This window comes from Onychostoma macrolepis, chromosome 08 (assembly GCF_012432095.1).
Source record: "Onychostoma macrolepis isolate SWU-2019 chromosome 08, ASM1243209v1, whole genome shotgun sequence".
Taxonomy (NCBI): Eukaryota; Metazoa; Chordata; class Actinopteri; order Cypriniformes; family Cyprinidae; genus Onychostoma; species Onychostoma macrolepis.
In genome coordinates, this window is record NC_081162.1 from 9,756,754 (window position 1) to 9,781,065 (window position 24,312).

General features: G+C 38.7%; 1 protein-coding gene across 4 annotated transcripts; it reads left to right on the plus strand.

Moving 5' to 3' along the window:
* Positions 1-774: 774 nt before the first annotated feature.
* On the plus strand, positions 775-14,403 carry LOC131545210 (E3 SUMO-protein ligase ZBED1-like). 4 transcript variants are annotated; one of them, XR_009272360.1, is made up of 5 exons: positions 775-1,506; positions 1,709-1,849; positions 7,888-8,323; positions 12,639-12,762; positions 13,673-14,403. XR_009272360.1 is itself a non-coding variant. In XM_058783804.1 (4 exons), exons 1-3 carry the CDS (start codon positions 10,767-10,769, stop codon positions 12,711-12,713), a joined length of 984 nt encoding a protein of 327 aa, XP_058639787.1. In that variant the 5' UTR covers positions 10,712-10,766; the 3' UTR covers positions 12,714-12,762; positions 13,673-14,403. The 4 variants fall into 4 exon arrangements, 1 of the variants encoding a protein (XP_058639787.1); XR_009272359.1 differs by lacking the exon at positions 775-1,506 and having other exon boundaries at positions 1,578-1,849; XR_009272358.1 differs by lacking the exons at positions 775-1,506; positions 1,709-1,849; positions 7,888-8,323 and adding exons at positions 10,712-11,396; positions 11,705-12,063.
* The last annotated feature ends 9,909 nt before the right edge of the window (positions 14,404-24,312 follow it).

The window sequence follows — 24,312 nt, forward strand, 5'->3', positions numbered from 1 at the left end:
AAATTAGGAGCGAGATCTCTCAGCAAGCACACATTGTTTATGGAGTTGTCTGAAAGTCCCCTACACTCTGTCCCTGAGTAAGCAGCACACACCCGATACAGTTACACAGCCTTTAATTAACAACGGCCTCACTGAAACTGCAACTCCACACTTTTGATCAGAAACACATGCTGTTTAAGTGATAAGATGGAGAGTGTGTGGATGCAAATGTATTTGGAGAAATGGAGTCTGTGTGTGTCCTTAAATGTTCATTTCCTTCTTGGTGAACGTGTGTGTTAACAGAATGGATCCTATTGCAGGTTTGTGCAAGTCTGCATCCGCCTGCAGCATGAAGCAGCATCTAAGCAGTCAGTTTGTGTTTGCTGCTGTGTTGCTGGTGTTGAGCAATAGCACGTCTGCACATTTACAGGGTTTTTTTTTTTTCTAGCTTCTCTCTGTCTCTATCTTTTCCTTGGCCTGCGGGTGAAGACTGACATAAACACTTCCCGCACCCTCCACCCAATCACTAGACCTGAGGGGAAAAGAGTGAATCACGGATTAGCCTTTCTAGTTAAAGAACAACCTTAACCACAGCAAAAAGATAGCCAACTCACCTCTCAGATAACATCTAGTAACCCCAAACAACTTTCTCTATTATGAAATATCTAGATAATCATCAGAAACTGTGAACTGACAAAGAACAGAGCACTAGACATCAATAATCTAATCACATATTTTAAGGTTTATTGGTTACCAACACTTCACCCGCAGATTTAGGGAGGAATAAATGTGATCGGATGATTCATCAGATATGGGTAACTTAACTTTTACAATTTAAAACTTTTACTTATCTCACTATAAAATGTTGGCCCATTTGTAGTCACTGAATTATTTTGCTTCTTATTTACATGTAATGTCAGGTTTGCTGCATCACCATTGTTGCCTCAAATCGTCAACTCTCACTTCAGACCGCTGCAAACTGAGCTGTGAATACCAAATTAGTAATACTCAAGATTTGAAGAAAAACATTTTTATGATCTGGTCTGCAGGATTTCTTGAAGTCAGTTCATCGTGAAATAAACACACCTAACGGCTAGAAATAGCATTTTAGCCTACCATAATGCTACAGTAAATGTCCATAAAACATTTACAGTAGTTCAACTACACTGTAAAAAAAATCCGTAAAAATACAGTACAATATACCATAATAATTTGAAGGAATTTTCCATATTTGGTTTTTAAAGGTGTTTTTCGTATTTTTGTAATTACGCTTTGCATTGTGGGAACAAGAAACTCAGTCGATTATCGGCGCGAAAACAGTGCTTGAGCAGATGCCATTATTCACAGAGATAGTCTCGGTAAAAATTTCATTTTAAAGTCGGATTTCGGGTTTGAGGAACCGTTTTTACACTTCCGTGGTAAATTATATTTTGTTAAATGTAACAAACTGTAACGTTAACTTAGTTGCTGTCTTCCTTGTTTGCCAAATGAATGTCAGCACACCGTCACATCTCACTCGACGTGGAGGTAAGTTACTTTTTACAGTGTGCTCACTTTCAGTTTTATAAAGAAGTTTATTAACTTTTAATTGTTGTTGATGCGGTATTTGTTACTGCGCGTGCCGTAAAGCATCCGGCATGTTAACGTTACTGAGGTGATGTTAAGCAGCTGTGATGAAGTTAAATCTGAAGTGTCGTACAACTGTGTTTGCGCTGTGTGCCTTCAACAGAAGCTGGCAGAGCAATTTTCAAGAAAAGAAGATACCATTACTTTTTTTTTATTATTATTCTTTAAAAGAGATTATAGGACTAGGTGAAGATCTGACATCGCGGAATTATTCAAGGATAACGCAACTTTTCTGCCAAACGAGGTAGGTTTAGACATTTTATTGTCTTGTTTGTTACACGCACACACACACACGAGAAGTTTGTTCGGTAACGTTACTGGTATGGAAAGCCAAATGGTTCAGAATTCGCGTGCTTTTCACCGCCGTATCAATATTAAAACGCCGTTTTCATAACGCCGCCAGGCGTTAAATAAGCGCCATCATATGGCAAGCCAAAAGGGTCAGATTTACGCTATAGATAAATCGCGTTAACATACAAACGCCGTCAAACAACACGTTCAAGTGTTTTCGCTATGAATGGAAGGAGAGAGACAGGTCTATAGTTTTCTATAAGAGAAGTGTTTAATGTAGGTTTTTTGAGCAGTGGGGTTACCCGAGCCTGCTTGAACGCAGTGGGGAAGCCTGTGAGGAGGGATGTGTTGATGATGTGTGTGAGTGTTGGAGAATCGAGAAGGCGATTAGTCACCAGAAGAGACAGACGGCAGTGCATAAGTGTTTTAATACTCATTCTTAGCTCTGTTGTTTAAATTAATTCCTTGCTGCTAGGAAAGAATAGTTCATTTCCTACCTATTTCTATTCCGCTTTTTCGTTGTGGTTTATATTTTTGATTGCACTTACTGATCATTATAATAACTGCCCTTTAGCTTAAACTCCTTTCCTGCACTTAAGTGCAAAGTGTTAGTTTCGATTTGAGCCATTGCCCTGTGATTGGCTGGTGGTTGTGCTAATTAAAAGCGACCACAGCTTTTTTTCACTCTAGACTGTGTATTTGTTTGAGGTGTGTGCGCTGACGCGGAAGCGTCTAGCCGTCGTGTTCAGCCTCCTCCTCCTCGTGTGAAGACCGAGGAGTGTAAAGACCTGCGACTTTTTCCTGTGCGACTTTAACCGAGCAACGACACCGAGCTACACACTTAAGTATCTTTTTTCCTTCCTCACACTCTGCTCTCCTATCCTCTTTCTTTCTACCTCTATCATGTGTCTCCAAAACATTCCGGTTCTCTCTCAGCCACGCTCTAACATCACTCGCAGACGGCAACGTAATCCTGCTAACCTACGCCCTATCTCTACATCTTCCACTACACCTCTGGCTTTCTCAGTGGGTCTCTGGAATTGTCAGTCAGCCGTCAACAAAGCTGACTTCATTTCTGCCTTTTCTTTAAAATCCACTCTCAGCATCTTGGGCTTGACTGAGACCTGGATTCGTCCAGAAGACTCAGCAACCCCAGCTGCTCTCTCTACTAATTTCTCTTTCTCTCATACTTCGCGTCAAGTTGGTCGGGGTGGGGGTACTGGCCTGCTCGTTTCACACAATTGGAAATACTCAACCCACTCTACCCTTTGCAATTACAACTCATTTGAATGTCATGCCATTACTGTATCAGCTCCGATAAAACTCCAGATTGTGGTAATCTACCGTCCCCCTGGACAAATTCTAGCCACCTTCCTAGAGGAGCTGGACGGGTTGTTGTCCTCTTTTGTGGAGGATGGCATTCCACTCTTAGTCTTTGGTGATTTCAACATTCACCTAGACAAGCCTTATGCTACAGACTTCCACTCGCTCCTAGCTTCATTTGATCTCAATCGCCTTACCACTACTAGCATGCACAAATCAGGCAACCAACTTGATTTAATTTACACACGCAATTGTACTGCAGATAACATTCTGGTACAACCGCTACATATCTCGGACCATTTCTTCATTACATTTACACTACATTTTGCTACCGTGTGCCACCAACCCCCTACCGGTTACTTTTAGACGAAACCTGCGCTCCCTTTCTCCTTCCCATCTTTCCTCTGTAGTATCCTCCTCCCTTCCCTCACCTACCCATTTCTCATCTCTGGATGTAAACGCAGCTACTGAAACTTTATGCTCTACCTTAACTTCTTGTCTAGACGACATTTGTCCTCTCTCCTCTAGGTCAGCACGGACTGCCCCTTCTAACCCCTGGTTATCTGATGTTCTTCGTGAACATCGGACTAAACTCAGAGCGGCAGAGAGAAAATGGCACAAATCAAACAACCCGTCGGACCTGAGTAGGTATCAGTCTCTGCTCTCATCTTTCTCTGCTGATGTCCACACTGCCAAATCCTCACATTTCCACAACAAGATCAACAGCGCTCCAGACATGCGTAATCTCTTCAGAACATTTAATTCTCTCCTCTGTCCCCTCCACCACCTCCCACCACTTCTATTACAGCTGATGACTTTGCTACTTTTTACAGACAAAACTAGATCGATCAGTGATCAGTTCTCACCTCCACGCACACAGGACCCCAACCAACCACATCCACTGCTAAACCTCCCATTTTCTCCTTCTGTCCCCTGACGGAGGCTGAAGTATCCAAACTTCTCCTCTCCAACCATCCTACAACATGTCCTCTTGACCCAATCCCTCGCACCTTCTGCAAGCAATCTCTCCCACGCTCTTACCGACACTCACACACATCATCAACACATCCCTCCTCACAGGCATCTTCCCCACTGCGTTCAAGCAGGCTCGGGTAACCCCACTGCTCAAAAAACCTACATTAAACACTTCTCTTATAGAAAACTATAGACCTGTCTCTCTCCTTCCATTCATAGCGAAAACACTTGAACGTGTTGTCTTCAACCAGGTCTCATTGTTTCTTTCACAGAACAACAAACTGGACGCTAAACAGTCAGGTTTCAGGGTGGCCATTCAACTGAGACTGCACTTCTCTCGGTCACTGAAGCCCTGCGAATTGCAAAAGCCCATTCCAAATCATCAGTCCTCATTCTGCTGGATCTATCTGCCGCGTTTGACACTGTCAATCATCAGATACTCCTCTCCACTCTCTCATCACTGGGCATCGCTGGAATTCCACTTCGCTGGTTTGAATCCTATCTCACTGGTAGGTCTTTCAGGGTGGCCTGGGAGGGAGGTATCCAAAGCACATACACTGGTCACTGGGGTTCCTCAGGGATCGGTTCTTGGACCCTCCTCTTCTCCACATACACTACATCACTGGGTCCCATCATACAGGCACATGGATTCTCCTACCACTGCTATGCTGATGACACACAGCTCTATCTCTTTTCAACCAGATGATCCAACGGTAGCTGCAAGGATCTCAGGTTGCCTGGCAGACATCTCGGCATGGATGAAAGAACATCACCTCCAGCTCAACCTGGCAAAGACTGAGCTTCTTGTCTTTCCTGCCACTCCAACTCTACAGCATGACATCACGATCCAGTTAGGTTCATCAACAATTACCCCATCAACTTCGGTCAGAAATCTTGGTGTAATCTTTGATGACCAGCTGACCTTCAAAGACCACATTGCAAAGACTGCTCGATCTTGCAGGTTTGCACTACACAACATCAGAAAGATCAGGCCCTTTCTGACGGAGCATGCTGCACAACTTCTTGTCCAGGCCCTTGTCATTTCTAGGCTGGACTACTGCAATGCTCTTCTGGCTGGACTTCCATCAAACACAGTCAAACCTCTACAAATGATTCAGAATGCGGCACGACTGGTCTTCAAGGAACCCAAAAGAGCCCATGTTACACCTCTCTTTATCTCATTGCATTGGCTACCAATCGCAGCTCGCATCAAGTTCAAGACACTGATGCTTGCTCATAGAACAACCACAGGCTCAGCACCGCCTACATGCACTCACTATTAAGAATCTACATCCCTCCAGAAGTCTGAGATCTGCTAGTGAGCGACGCCTCGTGGTACCATCACAAAGAGGCTCAAAATCACTCTCCAGAACATTCTCGTTCACCATTCCTGGCTGGTGGAATGATCTTCCCACCCATATTCGGAGTACTGGATCCCTGTCAATCTTCAAGCAACAGCTGAAAACTCATCTCTTTCGACACTACTTGACTTCAACCTACACATAAAAAAAATAAAATAAAAAAAATCTTTCTCCTTACTTATTCCTTCCCTTGCTAGCTTGTACTTATTTAAACAATGCCTGAGACTTGGTGTTACAAGCACTTCCTTTGTCGGATTGCCTCTTCAAGATGAATCGCTTCATGTGTTCCCCAAATTGTAAGTCGCTTTGGATAAAAGCGTCTGCAAAATGACTAAATGTAAATGTAAATGTAAATACGTCGTTTTAAACAGTATTTGCGGCGCAAAATATGCCGTTGTGATTACAGACGCCGTAAAAACCGTGCGAAAATACGTCAATGGCGCCGTATCTGCCGGCGTTTTAGTGCACATGAAAAGCGCAGCTTTTTACAACGTTCATATTACCATATGACGCAGTAAAAAACGCCGTTTTAGTTGCACAGAGCGCTTGTCACTTATGGCGTTTTGCTTATAGTATAATGAGCCACGCCCATTGATTTCCACAGCCAGTAATATTGAACAGTTCTCACCCAATCAATGATGCACAGAACCAGACCAGAACAATTCAGCACAGATCATTTGTGGTAATCCAATTTGCATGAGTTATTTGCCATTAAATAAGCAGAAACCTCATATCATTGATATTACCTAACAAGTTAAAGTAAATGCATTAGAAAACTGCACGCTCTCAAGGACGTGCATTTAATACATGCGCAGAATAGTCACACACTGGACGAGAAGCACAGCGCTCACAGGTACAACTTACAGGTATTGCACCCAATTCAAGACAGCAGTCAAACAGCTCATATAAAATCCCACTTCAGGAATGAACAAAGTTGCATCGATGAGTTTGAAGTACGGTGTTTGTTTTTCAAAACGGAGCAAACGGAAAGAGAAAGCGCGATCTATGGCTATTATTAGCTCCCTATATAAAGCATATGGACAGAAAGACAAACTTTGTGCGGAAAGATACACAATCTTTCAGCCTAGGATAAAGTCATGAACATTAACAATAATTTGGGACAAATATAATGTGGTTTTTTTTTTTTTTTTTTTTTTGGTAAACTATGTAAATGGAACTCTGTGGTGCAGCAGGATTTGGAACAGCATCCTGAGTCGCAGGACAGTCTTTAACTTTAAATTAATGTTGTTCAACTGAATGTACAAATCAAGCTGTTAGCTGAAATATCCAAGAAATAAAAAACACCACTGGTATAAGAGGGTGCAGTTTATGTGTCAATCAGATGCGCACTAGTTTCGTTACTACAGCAGCAGCAGAGTATTCTTTCAGAATCATCCTGCCTCCAATTCGATTAATATTAAATTAAAGCGCTATACTATACATATTAAAAAGGGGGGGGGGTAGTAACTACGCCCTTGTTACTAACTACAGTTTGCGAATTGGATTACCACAAATGATCTGTGCTGAATTGTTCTGGTCTGGTTCTGTGCATCATTGATTGGGTGAGAACTGTTCAATATTACTGGCTGTGGAAATCAATGGGCGTGGCTCATTATACTATAAGCAAAACGCCATAAGTGACGAGCGCTCTGTGCAACTAAAACGGCGTTTTTTACTGCGTCATATGGTAATATGAACGTTGTAAAAAGCGGCGCTTTTCATGTGCACTAAAACGCTGGCAGATACGGCGCCATTGACGTATTTTCGCGTGGTTTTTACGGCGTTTGTAATCACAACGGCATATTTTGCGCCGCAAATACTGCTTAAAACGCCGTATTTGACGGCGTTTGTATGTTAACGCGATTTATCTATAGCGTAAATCTGACCCTTTTGGCTTGCCATACCATCATGCGACAAGTTAACGGCAGACGCCACCACGCGTTAAAATAACGCCACACGCCGACCGACGTTAAGTTAAGGCCACACGCCACTTGAGATGCAGATTTATTCACTCATCTACATGGACACACCTCTCATGGCTACGAGGAATGTATGGCAAGTCTGAGCATCCAGTTTGCTAGAGCGCGAAGATGGCAAGGAGAGCGTTTGTTTTGCAGTGTTAACACTGTAAATGACTGCACTCGCCTTTTACTGTCTGATAATCCCGGGCCTGATGTCTTTCAGTCATCATTAAACTGGTAAAGATTGTGTTAAAATGTCTTGACTGATGTAAAGTTGGGATGTGTCAGATGTGCGTCGATGTGAGTCATGTTTTAAAGGGACAGCAGTTCATGACATTAATTGTTTCTTCTGTTTTCTTTTCTAATGACAGGTCGTAGTGATGTTTTATTAACAAGTTTCGGGAGGAGCACGCGCAGATAATTAACGCAGCCACTTCATCATCAGCAATCACACCATCTGTCCAATCAGCTCAAGAGAGAACCCCTATAAATAATCAAAGCAGTCTTACCTCCATCAGTTCTAGTCTTTCAGCATCCCTCCACCACCCCGACTCCTTACCTTCAGCCTGTTCCTACCCCAGCATGGGGGGAACGCTCTGGGTCCGGGCTAAATGCAGAGCTCGGACCCCTCTCTCCGTACAGGGGGAGTACCCTGGGCTCGGGGGTAAGTACCGAGCTCGGAGCCCTCTCCCTGGACAGCACGCCAAATACGCATAAACCTTTACCCAGTTTATTATATGTAAGTGTGAACTCGTGAAATTGCTGCTGTATTGTGCATCCCAAGTACCCCCTACATTCTTATCAAGGGTTTGTATTCTGTTTTATTTATTAACACTACAGTTTTTATTTATGGAAGCATATGGGGAGCAAAATTCAGTTTGAAATGCAAAATGGCAATGCAATATGTAAAATGGCAATGCATTTCTGTATTTAAATTGACATTTTCCCATACATATGTGCAATATTTAGTGCAAAATGAAAATTCAATTATATAATTTACGTTTGCCATTTCCTACACTAGTTTTAATATGCAAAATAAAATCATATTTTAACGCTTTATAAGTTGCAAAATGAAAATGTATTACACAAATTGATTAGATATTTTTAATATGTCCAAGCCAAGACTGTAGTAAAATTATCATTTAATTGCTGTTTTTCCTAAATGCATTTAGACTTAAGGACACTTGGGATTGCATTTTCATCATAATACCACATGATAATTGTAGAAAAATGCAGTGAGAATTTGAGGATGCATTCTGAGCCAAGGGTGCAGCAAAAGGGTAGCAAAATGGTGATTTAAATGTCTTTTTATATTTCTTAAATGCATTGACGCTTACATATAAGACGTTTCAATTGCATTTTCATTTAATGCCTCGCTATGAATTTAAAGTCAATGTGGATTTGAAATGCATTTGAAAATGCAACGCGCCCCTGACCTGTCAATCGTTAGGTGGGGCTCAGCAACAGGATGCACAATAGGTCAATATTCACTGTCAACCAAACGCTTTCCACATTGACTTATTCATTGCGGGGTATTAAATGAAAATGTTATTGAAATGTCTTATATGTAAGTGTCAATGCATTTAAGAAAAATAAAAGACATTTAAATCAGCATTTTGCTACCCTTTTGCTGCACCTTTGGCTCAGAATGCATCCTCAAATTCTCACTGCATTTTGCTACAATTATCATGCGGTATTATGATGGAAATGCAATCCCAAGTGTCCTACCCCTAAGTCTAAATGCATTTAGGAAAAACAGCATTTAAATGATAATTTTGCTACAGTTTTTGCTTGGACATGTTAAACACATCTAATCAATTTGGGTAATAATTTTTGTTTTAATTAATTTAATGTTGTGAATAATTAACTTATAAAGTATTAAAATATGTTTTTAATTTGCGTATTAAAAGTAGTGTAGAAAAGGGCAAATGTAAATTTATATAACTGAATTTTCATTTTACACTAAAATTTGGACGCATATATGGAAAAATGTAAATAAAAATACAGAACTACATTGCCATTTTATGTATTGCAATGCATTGCCATTTTGCATATTTCAAATTGAATTTTGCTACCCATATGCTTCCATTTTTATTTACCTTTAAGGTAGGGGTGTAACAATATTCAAACCGAACCGAAAAACCGCGATACCACAGCCACGGTTCGAACCGTGATACTCGCATGTCGAACCGAACGCGCTGCCCCCTGCTGCCCCGGCCCAACTTTCACTTCATTTTGTCACAAAACTATTTTTTTCTTCCTTGACATTTGATTAAATAGTAATTATGTACACTTTTAACAACTAATAAGAGCTGTAGTTTTAATAAATATTATTTTAATATTATTTGCTAAATAAAGTGCATGTCACCACGTGATTTGGGTGATCGATCACGCACGGGAGTTTACATACGCTACGCACTTCAGGATGGCAACTCCGCGGCATATTGAGGTTGAAGACCCACCGGTCACATTTACGTCTCCTGTGTGGGCAAATTTTGGTTTTCCAGTGGACTACAACAATGGAAATCGTGTCATAGACAAAACGCGTGTCGTCTGTCGTAAGTGTTTCACAAAAGTTGCTCATACGACGGGAAACACTTCTAACATGCAAGCGCATCTCCGGAGACATCATCCCGACATTGATATCAGCAGCACACGTAAGAGACCTCAAAAACAGGAAACTCTTCCTACTGCCTTTAGAATTAAGCTACAGGCCGACTCAGACCGTGCTCAAGCAATTACCAAGGCGATTGGTGTTTTCATGGCGCTGGATATGCGCCCATTTTCAGTTGTTGAGAACGACGGATTCACGCATTTGCTACGTGTGTTAGAGCCCAGATATCAACTACCGAGCCGACCGCATTTTAGTCAGAATGTTTTGCCTCAACTTTACAACAAAGTGAGAGCCAAACTGGTGGAGGACCTGAGCAATGCAAAATTCATTGCTTTAACTACAGATGGGTGGACCTCCCGTGCAACTCAGTCCTTCATCACGAGCACTATATTACCGACAACTGGGTAATTGCAAATCCCGTTCTCCAGACACGCGCGGTCTATGAAAGCCATACAAGTGATCATCTGTCGGAAATACTACAGGGAGCTGTAGCTGAGTGGAAAATTGACAGAGAAAACGCGACTGTTCCGTCACAACAGACAACGCCAAAAATATAGTGAATGCAGTTAAAGCGGCGGATTTTCACCAAACATTCGATGTTTTGCACACACTGTTAACCTGGCTTCACAACGGGGGATGGGCGTTAACCAGATGTCATGGCTTTTAGGCAGAGTGAGAAAAGTTGTCACTTTTTTCCATCGAAGCACTACTGCTGCAGCAGTGCTCAAGGACAAACAAGAGATGCTCCAACTGCCTACACACAAGCTGATCCAGGATGTCCCCACCAGGTGGAACTCAAGCTATGACATGCTTGAGCGCTACCTTGAACAGCAGGCTGCTGTTTTCTCAGCACTTACAGACAAGAATATTAAGAGGAACATTAAGGACATTGTTACTCTGTCTGATGAAGATGTAAAAGTAGCTGAGAACATTGTTCAGGTTCTCAAACCACTGAAAACGGTAACAGCTCTGTTGAGCACTGAACAGCTGCCAACCGTTTCAATGATAATGCCACTGAAACACACCATCCTGGAATCTATGAACGTGAGTTGCACAGATACAGCAGTTGTGAAAGATGTCAAATCTGCCATTGTGTCCGACTTCACCAACAGATACCCAGACTCTGACTCAACACTTGTGCAGTTTCTTCATATGAATACTGCACTTGACCCACGTTTTAAATCTCTGCCGTTTCTTGAAGAGACCACACGCAGCATCGTCTTCAACAGCCTGATAGAGAAGATTCTGGAATGCCATCCCTCACAGGTATTTTTGTTTAATTGTTTTAATTCCAAAATGAGTTAATTTAATAATTTGATTAAGTTAAATTAATACATTTTATAAATGTCATTGTTTTGTAAATACCACAGACCTTCAACATATCTTACTAGTAGTGAATATGTCCTGTGAAAAGCACTTTACATATATAATTTTTGAAACTCTAAAATCTAAACAGAAACTTAGATCATCAGAAATGATGAGCATCACTATGTTTTTGGTAGTTTTATTTGTCAGATATGAATTGCAATTAGCAATAGTAACTTAAAACTATTTTGTGGCTTTGTCCTTGTTAGGCCCAAGCCTCAGAGGAGCAGTCAGAAGTGGCATCCAGCAGTGATTGTGATCCTCCAGCCAAAAGAGCACCAATCGCGGAACTGTTTGGAAAGTTATTTCCAGTGGAGACGAGCACACCTGCATCCAAGTCTCTGTCTCAAATGGTGAAAGAGGAGGTGCAGTGTTACAAGGAAGTGCCGACTCTTCAAGTGGAGTCAAATCCACTTGCATGGTGGAAGGACAAAGAGAGCCAGTTTCCCCATTTAGCCAGGTTGGAGTCCCTGCAACATCAGTCCCCAGTAAGCGGGTGTTCTCTACAGCAGGGGACATTGTTACAGCACAGAGAGCAAGCCTCTCACCTGAGAATGTGGACATGATGGTATTTTTGAAGAAAAACTTTAATTTAACATTTTAGATGTATTATACATTTTATTTTATTAGACCAGTTTATTTCTGACTAGTGGAGGCATTTATTTAATTATAGTTGACTCAGGTGTGCAGTTTATTTCTGACTAGTCAGCGGAGGCATTTATTTAATTTTAGTTAACTCAGGTGTGCTAACTGCTCTAAAGAAAACGTGAAGCCAATGTATAAAGTTAATAAGTTAAATTATTGTTGTTGTTGTTTTTATTAAGTTAAAGTGAATCTAGTGTTATTATTCCTGGTGCCCTGCCATGAACCCTGCCCCCACAGCAAACAGAACCGAACCGAACCGAACCGTGGCTCCAAAACCGTGATATGAACCGAACCGTGGCATTGGTGTATCGTTACACCCCTACTTTAAGGATGTTCAGTACTGACAAAAATTAGTAATTGAGTCGTTTATTCAGTTGACTTTGTTATTGAAGTTCTTTGTGTAGGAAAGATTTAATCAATGTTTGGAGTGGCTTTCTGAATTTACAATGTGTTGTTTATAATTTTCTTTATTTTTTTTATTGTTATTGGTGATTCCAGATTGCTGTCATTCAAGAACTTATCATGTCCTCCCCCATTGTGGCTGAGCTACACATTCTCTTCATTTTATTTTAAATATAAAACATCCAGAGGAGATGGCACCTACGTTGGAATTCATACAAATGTAAGGAACATATGTAATGAAACTGTGTATAAAGCATTTTGTGGTTTTGCTGTTTAGTTGAAAATAATCGAAGGGGTTAGTTCACTCAAAAATGAAAATTCTGTCATTAATTACTCGCCCTCATGCCGTTCCAAACCCATAAGACCTTCCTTCATCTTTGCAACACAAATTACGTTATTTTTTTTTATGAAGTCTGAGAGCTTTCTGGCTCACCACAGACAGCAAGGGTCCTTATACGTTTAAGGCACAGAAACGTAGTATAAGGACATCATTAAAACAGTCCATCTGCCATCAGTGGTTCAATCTGAACTTTATGAAGTGATGAGAATACTTTTTGTACGCAAAGAAAATAAAAAGAACTTTATTCAAGTCGTTATTTAACAAAAACAGCGTATCTGTGTGGTGCGGCTGACACAGAACAGCGTATGCAGTTTGCGTTCAGCGGGTATTCTCCAAAATGGCGCTACTGTGATGCAGATGCAACGAATTGTTGAATAAAGTCGTTATTTTTATTTTCTTTGTGTACAAAAAGTATTCTCATCACTTCATAAAGTTCAGATTGAACCACTGATGGCAGATGCAATATTTTGACGATGCTTTTCATACTTTTCTGGGCCAAAATATCTTAAATTGTGTTCTGAAAACGAACAAAGCTTTTACGGGTTTGGAACGACATGGGGGAAAAGTGATTAATGACAGAATTTTCATTTTGGGGTGGAGTAACCCTTTAAGTATATCATAAAACATTGTTGACAAGATCACATGACGGATACAATTGGAGACCACTGTAAATGCAAGTTTAGCATTTTATAAACAATGTTTGAACTGGAACTTGATAATTCAATCTCAACCTGTTCTGCACGTTACTCTATACTTCATTTTCATTCATTTAATTTCTTGTCATTTCCAGTCTTCCGGTGAAGAAATCCTGAACGAGGGTCGACGGTTCAGATGAAGGGAACCTATGCTTCCAAGACTCATGTATGAACAACTTCGAGAATCCATGTACAATTTGAGCTTTTTTCAAATCTCAACATGGACTGAACATGCAGCAAAAGGAAAAAAAAAAATGTAGTAGTTTCCCCAAGCTGGCACATGGCAAGAGATACTAAAAGCACACAAACACTTGGAGCCCTGCTCTTAATTTAGATTGTATAGTTCTCTTAGTTTCACATTGAAATGTTAGGCATGAGTGCATGAATCTTTGTTCTTTATTTTCAAATGATGTACAAGAAAGTGTTTTTTTGTTTGTTTTTTTGCAGTACCATGTCAGTTGTAGATGACAGAATTCACATTTTTGATGTGAACTGTCCTTTTAAATAACATTTCACTTGACTATTGACTAGAAGTCTGTAGCAATTGTTATTAATGACAGCCCTGTCTTTGTATTAATTTTTTCCCATGTATCTGAAAATGTTTTGAATATTGACTGTTTCACAGTGAAGTTTATCTTTGCGACCACTATTTGGTGCAACACCAATATTGTACAAGTAACTGCTCATGTTTTCTTTTTTCTGCCTGGTGCCGTTTAAAACAAACACATTGTTAAATTAATTGATGTAATAATATGTTTGTCTTCACCTGTTAAAGGCAAATAAAAGCTACTGAAGGCACTTTTAAGAATGTTTACATGAGGTAAAAATAAACCATGTTCAATTTGTATATATTGTGTTGGATTTATTTGCTACTAAAGATAGGCCTATGCTATAATTTTTTAGAAATTTCTGCAAAACGGATTGTCCGTTTATGGTACAGAAGAAAATGTAAATCTACAAAATTTTCCTTTTTAATGTGGAAGGAAATGTCCGTAAATTTAACAGAAAATGGCCTGGTAATTTTCTGCCAGTACATTATCCGTTTTTTTACGGAATTTTTTTTTTTACAGTGTACTTCTGTTTTTCTAATAAATTAATGGTAACACTTTACAATAAGGTTCATTAGTTAACAACATTAGTAAATATGAACTAAGAATGAACATTACTTCTGGAAAGTGAAAGTGACGTGAGGCTAAGTATGGTAACCCATACTCGGAATTTGTGCTCTGCATTTATCCCATCCAAAGTGCACACACACCGTGAATACACACTCGGCGCCCGGGGAGCATTTGGGGATTTGGTGCCTTGCTCAAGTGGTATTGAATGTGGAGAGAGCACTCGACATTTACTCCCCCCACCTACAATCCCTGCCAGACCTGAGACTCGAACCCGCGACCTTTGGGTTACGAGTCCGACTCTCTGACCGCTTAGAGCCACGACTGCCCGAGTATTTATTAATCTAGTTAATGTTCATTTCAGCATTTACTAATGCATTATTAAAATCACAAGTTGTGCTTGTTAACATTAGTTAATGCACTGTGAACTAACATGAATAAACAATAAATAACTGTATTTTCATTAACTACCATTAACAAAGATTAATAAATACTGTAATAAATGCATTGTTCATTGTTTGTTCATGTTAGTTAATACATTAACTAATGTTAACAAATGACACCTTATTGTAAAGTGTTACCAAATAAATAAACAAGAAATGAAGTTTGTGGTCAGTAAGAATTTGTAATACTTTTATACAGTATTAAATTGATTAAAAGATTTCCATTTCAAATAAATACTGTTGAATTTATTGATCAAAAAATTCTTGGAAAAAATGCAACACCTTTTCCACAAAAATTCTAAGCAGCACAACTTTTTTTAACATTGTTAATAAATGCTTCTTCAGCATCAAATCAGCATATTAGAATGATTTGTGAATGATCATGTGACACTGAAGACTGGAGTAACAATGCTAAAAATTCATCATAGGAATAAGTTGCATTTTAAAATATAATAAAATAGAAATGGTTATTTTAAATTGTAAAAATACTTTACAATATTACTGATTTTACTGTATTTTTGATTTAAAAAAAACACCCTCGTGAGCAAAGGAGACATCTTACAAAAGGCCAGAACATGTTTTATTTGTGAAAAACGATGTGGTTATTCTGAACAATTATTAATTAAGCATGTGATACATTTGTTTCCAACAACTGTGAGTTAGTGTAAATATATGAATATTGCCTTTCAACAGCATAATAAATACCTGTGTAAATGCACTGTATGCTTTTTGGATCTTGCTTCTAGTAACCGCTTTAGCAAATTTAACCGTATATAATTGATTTTAAATGCCATGTGGGGTCAGGGCGTCCAGCGTAGCAGGGACTGTGGGGGTGTCCTGTACTCCAATGCCTGAATGGTAATGGAGATGAACCCAAAGAAGGTGTTCAGTGAATATGAACAGTCTGGTGTAACATTCATCCTCTGTCAGATGGGAGAATATGTGGGGAATGTGCTTTTACTTCATGTTAGAACATGGCAAAATTACCCTAAGAAACTCAACCAGAGGAACAACCTTTCCAAAAATGAACCTACAGATCACTGTCACACAAAATCCACTGACAGGGGAATTTACAAACTGTTCACACACCTTATCTAAAAGAAAACACACTTAAAAGTTAAACACCACAAATTCTACACATTTTGCAGCTCCTCCCATCATTTGTTTTAGAAAAAAGAAGAAGTAAAAACAAAGAATCAGAACATGAGGTTGCGTGTTTAAGGCTAGAAAATGACAATGCCGCAATAACATCCTGTTATTAACACACTGCAGTATCACCTCGTTGCAGGTTAAGGGTTGGATTAGAAGTGAACATACAAGCTTCTGCTTTTTCTCTCTGCGCATAAACAGTCCCGTCTCTCAAATGTTCTGTTTACTTCCCTGCTGTCCTCTTCTTCTTCCTCCTTCACTCTCTCAGAGGAATGTGCTTCACCTGACCTTAACCTCACCCCAACTCCACACACACACACACACACACACACACACACAGAGGGGAATTCCTCCCACGGTTGGAGATAAAGCAGAGTCCACTCTAAACATGGGTGGCCTGCACTTGTCACTCTGCTCCTTCAGGCCATTACATTAATTTAGAGAGAAAAGAGGCTCTAAATGAAGGAGAAACACGTCCATCTGCACTGAAACCAGACACACAAGTATATTCAAACAAAGATCTGCCACAGACCAGCAAACAACATGAACATCAACTTTTTAAAAATGTATTCATTAGAATGTATATTTTTTAATTAACTTATTAAATTAAATTACATTTGTGACAATGCAAAATGTTTATGCGCACCTTTCAGCATTATAATAAAATATACTTATATATACTTCACAGACATAAGTGTGCCTTTTAAGACAGGGCATGAGATCAAGAAATGTCAAATGCCAGATTCAAACTAATTCGCTATAATAGTCAATGCACAGCCATATCACCCTGTAAGCCCAAGACTGGTTGCCTGCTGAAGCTAAGCAGGGTTGATCCTGGTCAGTACCTGGATGGGAGACCTCCTGGGAAAACTAGGTTGCTGTTGGAAGAGGTGTTAGTGAGACCAGCAGGGTCTGTGTGGGTCCTAATGCCCCAGTATAGTGACGGGGACACTATACTGTTAACAAGCACCGTCTTTCGGATGAGAGGTTAAACCGAGGTCCTGACTCTCTGTGGTCATTAAAAATCCCATGGAACTTCTCATAAAGAGTAGGGGTGTAACCCCGGTGTCAAGCATGGCCTCCTAATAATCCCCATCCACTTGATTGGCTCTATGACTCTCTCTCCTCTCCACCTGTAGCTGGTGTGTGGTGAGCGCAGTGGCGCTATTGTACTGTGGCTGCCGTCACATTGTCCAGGTGGATGCTGCACACTGGTCGTGGCACACTCATGATTGTAAAGCGCTTTGGGTGTACAGCAATATACAATAAAGTGCTATATAAATGCCTCATTCATTCATTCACTAACTATGGAAGCTTATTTCCACTGAAAAAAAAAAAGAAGGTAATTTAAATTTTTTCGCTCACAATTCTAACTTTTTTAGAAGGAGGGGGGGGACTCTCAACATTTTCTCAAAATTGTTTATATCTCACAATTCTGACTTAACTTGCAATTGTATGTTATAAAGTCCGAATTGTGAGACATAAACTTGAAATTCTGAGGGGTTTTTCGCAGTTGTGAGTTATACAAATGATACAATGATACAAACTCGCAATTCTGACTTTATAACTCATAATCGAAAAAGAATCGCAAGTTTGAATCATGTAATTCTGAGAGAAAAAAAGTCAGAATTGCGAGTTTGTATCTCAGTTCTGACTTTATATCTTGCAGTTCTGAGGAAAAAAAGTTAAAATTGCAAGTTTGTTTCTCGCAATTCTGACTTAATAACTTAATAAAATTTGCAAGTTTGTGTCATGTAATTCTGAGAAAAAAAGTCAGAATTGTGAGATAAAAAGTTGCAATTTCCTTTTTTATTTTTTTATTCAGTGGCAGAAACAGGCTTCCATAACTGACTGCCAAAGCATTTCTCCAACAAATTTTTAATTCAACATTTGTTTTTCTTCTTTGCCCTTCACTTCAATTGTTATGCTGTGTGACAAAATATTTTTCAAAGAATGAATAAAACAAACTGCTAATACTTATACTGTTTTTTGTGGTGTAGTTTTCCTCCCAAAATGATATCACTTCCTGAAGGATGATGTTATTCAGGAAGTGTCATTGTAAGTTAAAGGGAAAGTTCAAGTCAGGAAGTGATACTGAGGATGCAGGAAAGATTACAAATTAATTATCAATTTAAAACATAAATATATATATACATATATTCAAATGTAATTGTTAGTAAGGAAAAAATGAATATGTCTTAATAAATTTAGTAACAGGGACATGACTCAAATGGCAACATCCACCCAAACCAATTTAAAAAATGTTATGCTGATCATATTGAATATTAAAAATGTGAGTTTAATATTCTATCCAATATACTAGGTATATTTATGATGAAGGCATGAAAATGCACTGCATAACAGAAACGACCCCTCCACGTGTCAGCTGTCGACATGCAAACAGTGTGTTTGAGTTTGAGATATTTGGATGTGGAACAACAGCACGTTTTAAACACAACAGATAAGACTCCACACACAACCTTTACAACGGCCCTGTCCTTATTGTTTTATGATAGGTGTGTGTGAGGGAGGGAGTACATGTATTGATGTGAGAGAAAAGGGATTTGAAGAGGGAAACTCAAACAAGCCAGGCTGCTCTTATCTCCCTCTCGCTAGGCCTGTACACCAAAGGCTTTGCTCTCTCTCTTCGCTTACACTCCAACAGTTTATTTGTTCCTTTCCCCACACCATCCTCCCATTTTTAAACGTCACTCAGGCCACTGACGCACTTCCCACCTTATCAATAACACCAACCTGTTCCTTTCTTTCTCCCTTAAAGTTGTTAAAAATATACTTAGAAAAATCTTAGAATGGATCTTAAGGAGAAATGTGTGTGTTTTATGCTATTTTCTTATTTAATTCATTTAATTATATAAATGACCAGCTCAGATCTGTATGAAAGCTTACAGAATAAAGTATAATCGATCACAAGCGGATGTGAGCAGGAGCAATGAAGGAGGGAGCATCAAATGAATTTTCCAATAACTAGTCTGAGTGCAAACATGTTCAGTTTCACATGTACACATGCAGACAAAGTGGAGTGTGAGACACAAAGCTCGCATGCTGCGTGAATGCCACAGGAAGTAGTAATTGGTGGAGAAGAGGACAACAGGTGAGCAAGTTGATTACAGATCTGTGTAGATGACTCGGTAGCATGCAATCCTCGCTCTCATGTGCACACACACACACACACACACACACAGCTGTGTCACCTAAGGCTATGTGTGTTTACTCACTATCAATCCCAGCTTTAGTAAAAAATCTCAGCTTTAGTATAAATTAAAAAAAAATGTTTTGAGTTTTCCTTGTGCAATTTTAGTATTATGGTTGTAACTGTATTTATAATCAAATAAATACAATAAATCATACATCATTATAAACATTTACAATCTGTAATATCGCCATCAGACAGCTGTTTTAAACAAATATTATATTATATCATGCTATTTTGCACATTTTTACATTTTAAGTTTTTATTGTATTACATTATTTATTAATATTTTATCGACTGCTTTACATATTTTACATTATATTATTAATAGTTTTATATTTCATAAGCTGTTTTACATATTTTAATTAAATTTAGTAAATTAATGTTTAATGACTGCTATGTCTAAGATGTTTGTTATATTATATTATTAAAATTGTATAATATTTAATATTAAGCCATTTTGCACATTTTTACATTAAGTTTTTATTATATTATTTTATATTATTTATTAATATTTCATTTTATTCAAAACAGTTTTGCATATTTTACATTGCATTTATATATTATATTATTAATAATTTTATATTTTATATTGTTTTACATATTCTTATATTACTTTTTATTATGTAAGGTAAATTAGGTAAACGAACGTGCAATGACTGTCAAAGATGCTCGAGTAAATTAGCAAAAAACAAAAAATATCTCTGCTTTCCTTGCAGAAATTACCAAAAGATTTGTTCCTTTGTGAACTGGGAAAACAGACAAAGGAGAAAAACTGATCAAGAAATGGGGAACGAGTTAAAGCGAGAGAGAGAGCGAGAGCGAGAGTGTTTTGATGTGAGAGGAGCGGTAGAGACCCGTATCTCAGCAGAGGGTCTCCAGACATTGAAACCAGATGCAGTTGTGCAGTCATGAGACTGAACGTGTGTGCACTCAAAGGGGTCGCCCAAGATATATTTAGAAACTCCAAACGCCATCCATCAATCCGACAGCTTCAGATTAAGCACTTGATGTAACCTTACATTGGGGCCTGCTCCAACTTTCCCCTCTTTCTCTTCCTCTCTTTCTGTCTATCTCTGTCTGTTTCGTTCTCTGTACCACACGCAGTCACAGAGAGCTGAGAAAACTCCCCCTGTCTGGGACAGGCTCTGAACCGCACTGTCAGCACACTGTCTGCTTCAAATAGACTTTATGAGAAAAACAAACACCTAAAAGATCAGCTATGTCCAACATACACTGTGTCCACGAGCAACATGATGTGATGAAACTAATATGCCGATTTGGTGCTCAAGAAACATTTCTTATTTATAATTTTGCTGCTTCATATTTTTGTGGAAACTGTGATACGTGTTTTTTGATGAATGTTTCTCTGATGGATAGAAAGTTCAAAAGAACAGCATTTATTTGAAATAGAATTTTTGGTAATATTGTAAAAGTCTTTACTGTCACTTTTGTTCAGTTTAATGCATCATTGCTGAATAAATTAATTAATGCAATGTATTTATTGATTTATTTAACTTTGATAGATATGCTGTCTGGAACAAGTACACTGTAAAAAAACAAAAAATTTGAAGGCAACCAGCTTCAGCAGATTTTTGAGTTTATACAACAAAAATTTGAGAATCTTTCACAAAAATAAGTTGAGCAAACTCAAAAATCTGCTGATTGCCTTCAAATTTTAAGTTGGCTCAATTTTTTTTACAGTGTAGTTTGTATTCTGGCACAGTTTACACTCCAGGGGCATGTTGCATAGACTACTGTAGGATGGCTCATAACTTTTTTTAAGGTCAACGAAATACAGGTTATACTGATTATCCCTTAGCTACTGGGAAAAAAACAACATATCATTTTACTTATATACTGTATTTAACTGAAGTCACGTGCATTTTTGTAACTGGTTGCCTATAAACAAGGGTGGCTCATCTTATCCTGTGTTTCATTTTACCCTCCTTACAAGGCAACACAACATACAGTGTGTAGCAGGCAGAAAAAAATGATGCAATCTTAATTATGCTTAATCAATTATAATCAACTATTATGACTAATTAAACTGTCAAAAATATAATTTATGACAAAAACAGTCACTTAAAAGAACATTTATGACCATTATAACTGATGTTGTTTGGTTGCAGTGCAATAGAATGGGAGCGCTGTTGCCTCACAGTGTTAGTATCAATGCCACAGAGTATGTGTGTTAGAAATAGTCTTTTTCTTTGAGCGAGCAATCCTGGCCTCATTAAGACTTGTTTATGTAGGGAGCTATTTCAGAAAACTGAGGTTTATTTGTGTGTATGATTGACTGAAGGTAAAGCTCAGGTGAGCGTTTTTTCCTCTGAAAATGTAAACCAAATATGAAGTTTAGAAAGATGCATTGTACATGCACAAACTCTCTCACTCAAAAACCATTGAAACCCACGCACACACCTGGACTTGGACGTCCTCTTCACAGCTGGTTTGGCAGTGTGCATGTGTGTGAACGCATAAGGTTGCCAGGTTTCACTGCAGTATTATCAGTGCCAACAGGTGTGAAGACTAGAGAAGGATGTGTGTTATTGCTTTGTACAACGACATGCGTGTGTATGTGTGTGTGTGTGTGTGTGTGTGTATGTGTATGCTCAAAAAGTCCCGTTCCACTTCCCAACACACTCACGTCTAATACAGTAAACCTTTTTTTTTTCTTTTCGGCACACACACTACACTTGGAGTGTCTGTCTGGTTTTGAGAGGGAGGGAGGGAGTAAAACCACACAATGTCTGAAAGGGTCATCACTTAAAACTATTTACAAACACACCGTTTCAGACAGGGAATATGAATCACTACAGTGAGTCAGTACAATGTACGACAAATGCATGAGTTTGCGTGTGTGAAGGAAGTGGGAGAGAGAGTGAGGGATCCTTTTCATACAGTGGACTCTTTGTATACTGGACAAAAACAAAGTGAGTGAAGATCCTCTGTGCAAACAGTGCATAAAACAGTCCACACCATCTGTATCTTTCATAATTCACAGTTAAATAGTAAATAATAATATTCATATCTTATTATAATATCCCTTTTTTGATCAAATAATATAAGGAAAAACATATTTATGGATCAAAGCATCAAAGTTTATTCATATTTATGATGGTGATTTTTCATCCTTCAATTTGTCTTGACGTCATTAACAGTAAAGTGCCTGGATATCAGATTTGTTATAATGATCTATAATAAGCAAATTTACATTTTCGCCAATAACTTCAGAACTGCATTAGTGACAGAGAATACATTTTCGGTACAAGTTTTATTGGTCATGTTTTTTTTCTGTCTTAACAGATTTTCCACCATTTTGATTAGTTGGAAAAACATCCTTTTCAGCAGTCCTAGACAATTTTGTTTGTATAATCTAGACTCCCTTCTGAGGAAAAACAAGACACACACAAAACTTTAAGTTTACTTAAGAATGTTGAAATTCACCAGCATTTATTTTGTGCCATATTTGGAAATTGAGGTCAATTTCTGTCTCTTTCCAATGGGCTCTGGCCCTGATAATTGCCATTTCCAGCTGCATTTGAAATTTACATTTCTACATGCAGGCATGTGTGTGAATGACAGAAAAGAGTTCTGGTGAGTGTATTCGAACACTCAACACTTATGTGCCATGAAGGCACCTTTGTTTGGCAAAATCCTGTTCAAACAATAAATGCTTTGCTGTGATTCCTGGCAATTTGCCGAGGTAAAGTCAGAAAACTGCTGAACCATCAAAGCCTCAATCAGTTTTCTGGACATGTTTCATGATTGTGTGCGTGTACGCACGTGTTTCTGTGTTTGAAGCAGTCGTGTATCTTTCCTCAGAATCACTGAATAACTCTCCTTCAGGTTCAAACAAACAGCACGTCTGTAAACGACTGCCAAATTCTCCCCTTGCTTTTATCTGGTTTTACTCCCAGCACTGTTATCTTCTTTCTTTGTTTTTCTGTCAGACATATGTGTGTGTGTAAGTGTTTCTGGAAGTTTGGTAGTGATGCCTTGCAGAGTGGAAGTGCCCACCCTTACTCCACCCAGGCCTGAAACACAACTACACACCAGCCAGAGCTTTGAGACATGCTCCTTCACACTCACACGTCTTACACGCAAGATGGCTCAGACTAGGTTTCTGCTTAGTTTCTGAGCAAGTAAAGATTTTCAATCGGATGCTGAGACATTAGAGTTGCCCACTGTCTCACAAAATACAGAATCAGAAACACAGATAGCTTTTACATTATTTGTGTGACAGCCCCATTTACTGTTGCTATGTTACATCAAGGAAGACCAAGGGAAAGCAGCTAACTTTAATCTGCTGACTTTTGGTTGAACTGTTTTTGATTAACAAATGGAGCAAGACAAAGACAACCCATGCGTATTCAGTCACATGTATTTCTTTGTTGCACATTTTTCACTGGATTTACTGCTGTTTATAAAAATACAAAGCACTTAGAAAGCCAATATAATGCCTTAAATCCAAAGCACTTAAAAGTTTAACTGAATATATTCATTTTAAAATGTTTATGAACACATTTCTCTAGTGTTATAGTATTTTGCCTGTACATGCTAAATATGCAAATGAACAATCAGGTTAACTTAATTACTTATATTAACAACTGATATATCAGTCTGGCAAAATCAAAGTGACTGCATCTCAAGTAGTGACTGTTTTTATATACAAACAGTACATAGCAGTCATGCCCATGACTGGGCAGCATTTAATTTTTTTATTATTATTTCCATTATGGCCAGTTATCACTAATTATCAAGTATCAAATGGCATATGTGGTATAAAGAAATAGCAAGTGTCCTCCGCTGAA

What these genes read in the sequence shown, in the direction of transcription:
- LOC131545210 (XM_058783804.1), top strand. Translation starts at nt 10,767, where the DNA reads ATGGGCGTTAACCAGATGTCATGGCTTTTAGGCAGAGTGAGAAAAGTT. An exon ending in TGGAATGCCATCCCTCACAG is followed by an intron (nt 11,397 to 11,704) that starts GTATTTTTGTTT and finishes TGTCCTTGTTAG; the next exon opens with GCCCAAGCCTCAGAGGAGCA. An exon ending in CCCTGCAACATCAGTCCCCA is followed by an intron (nt 11,984 to 12,638) that starts GTAAGCGGGTGT and finishes TGGTGATTCCAG; the next exon opens with ATTGCTGTCATTCAAGAACT.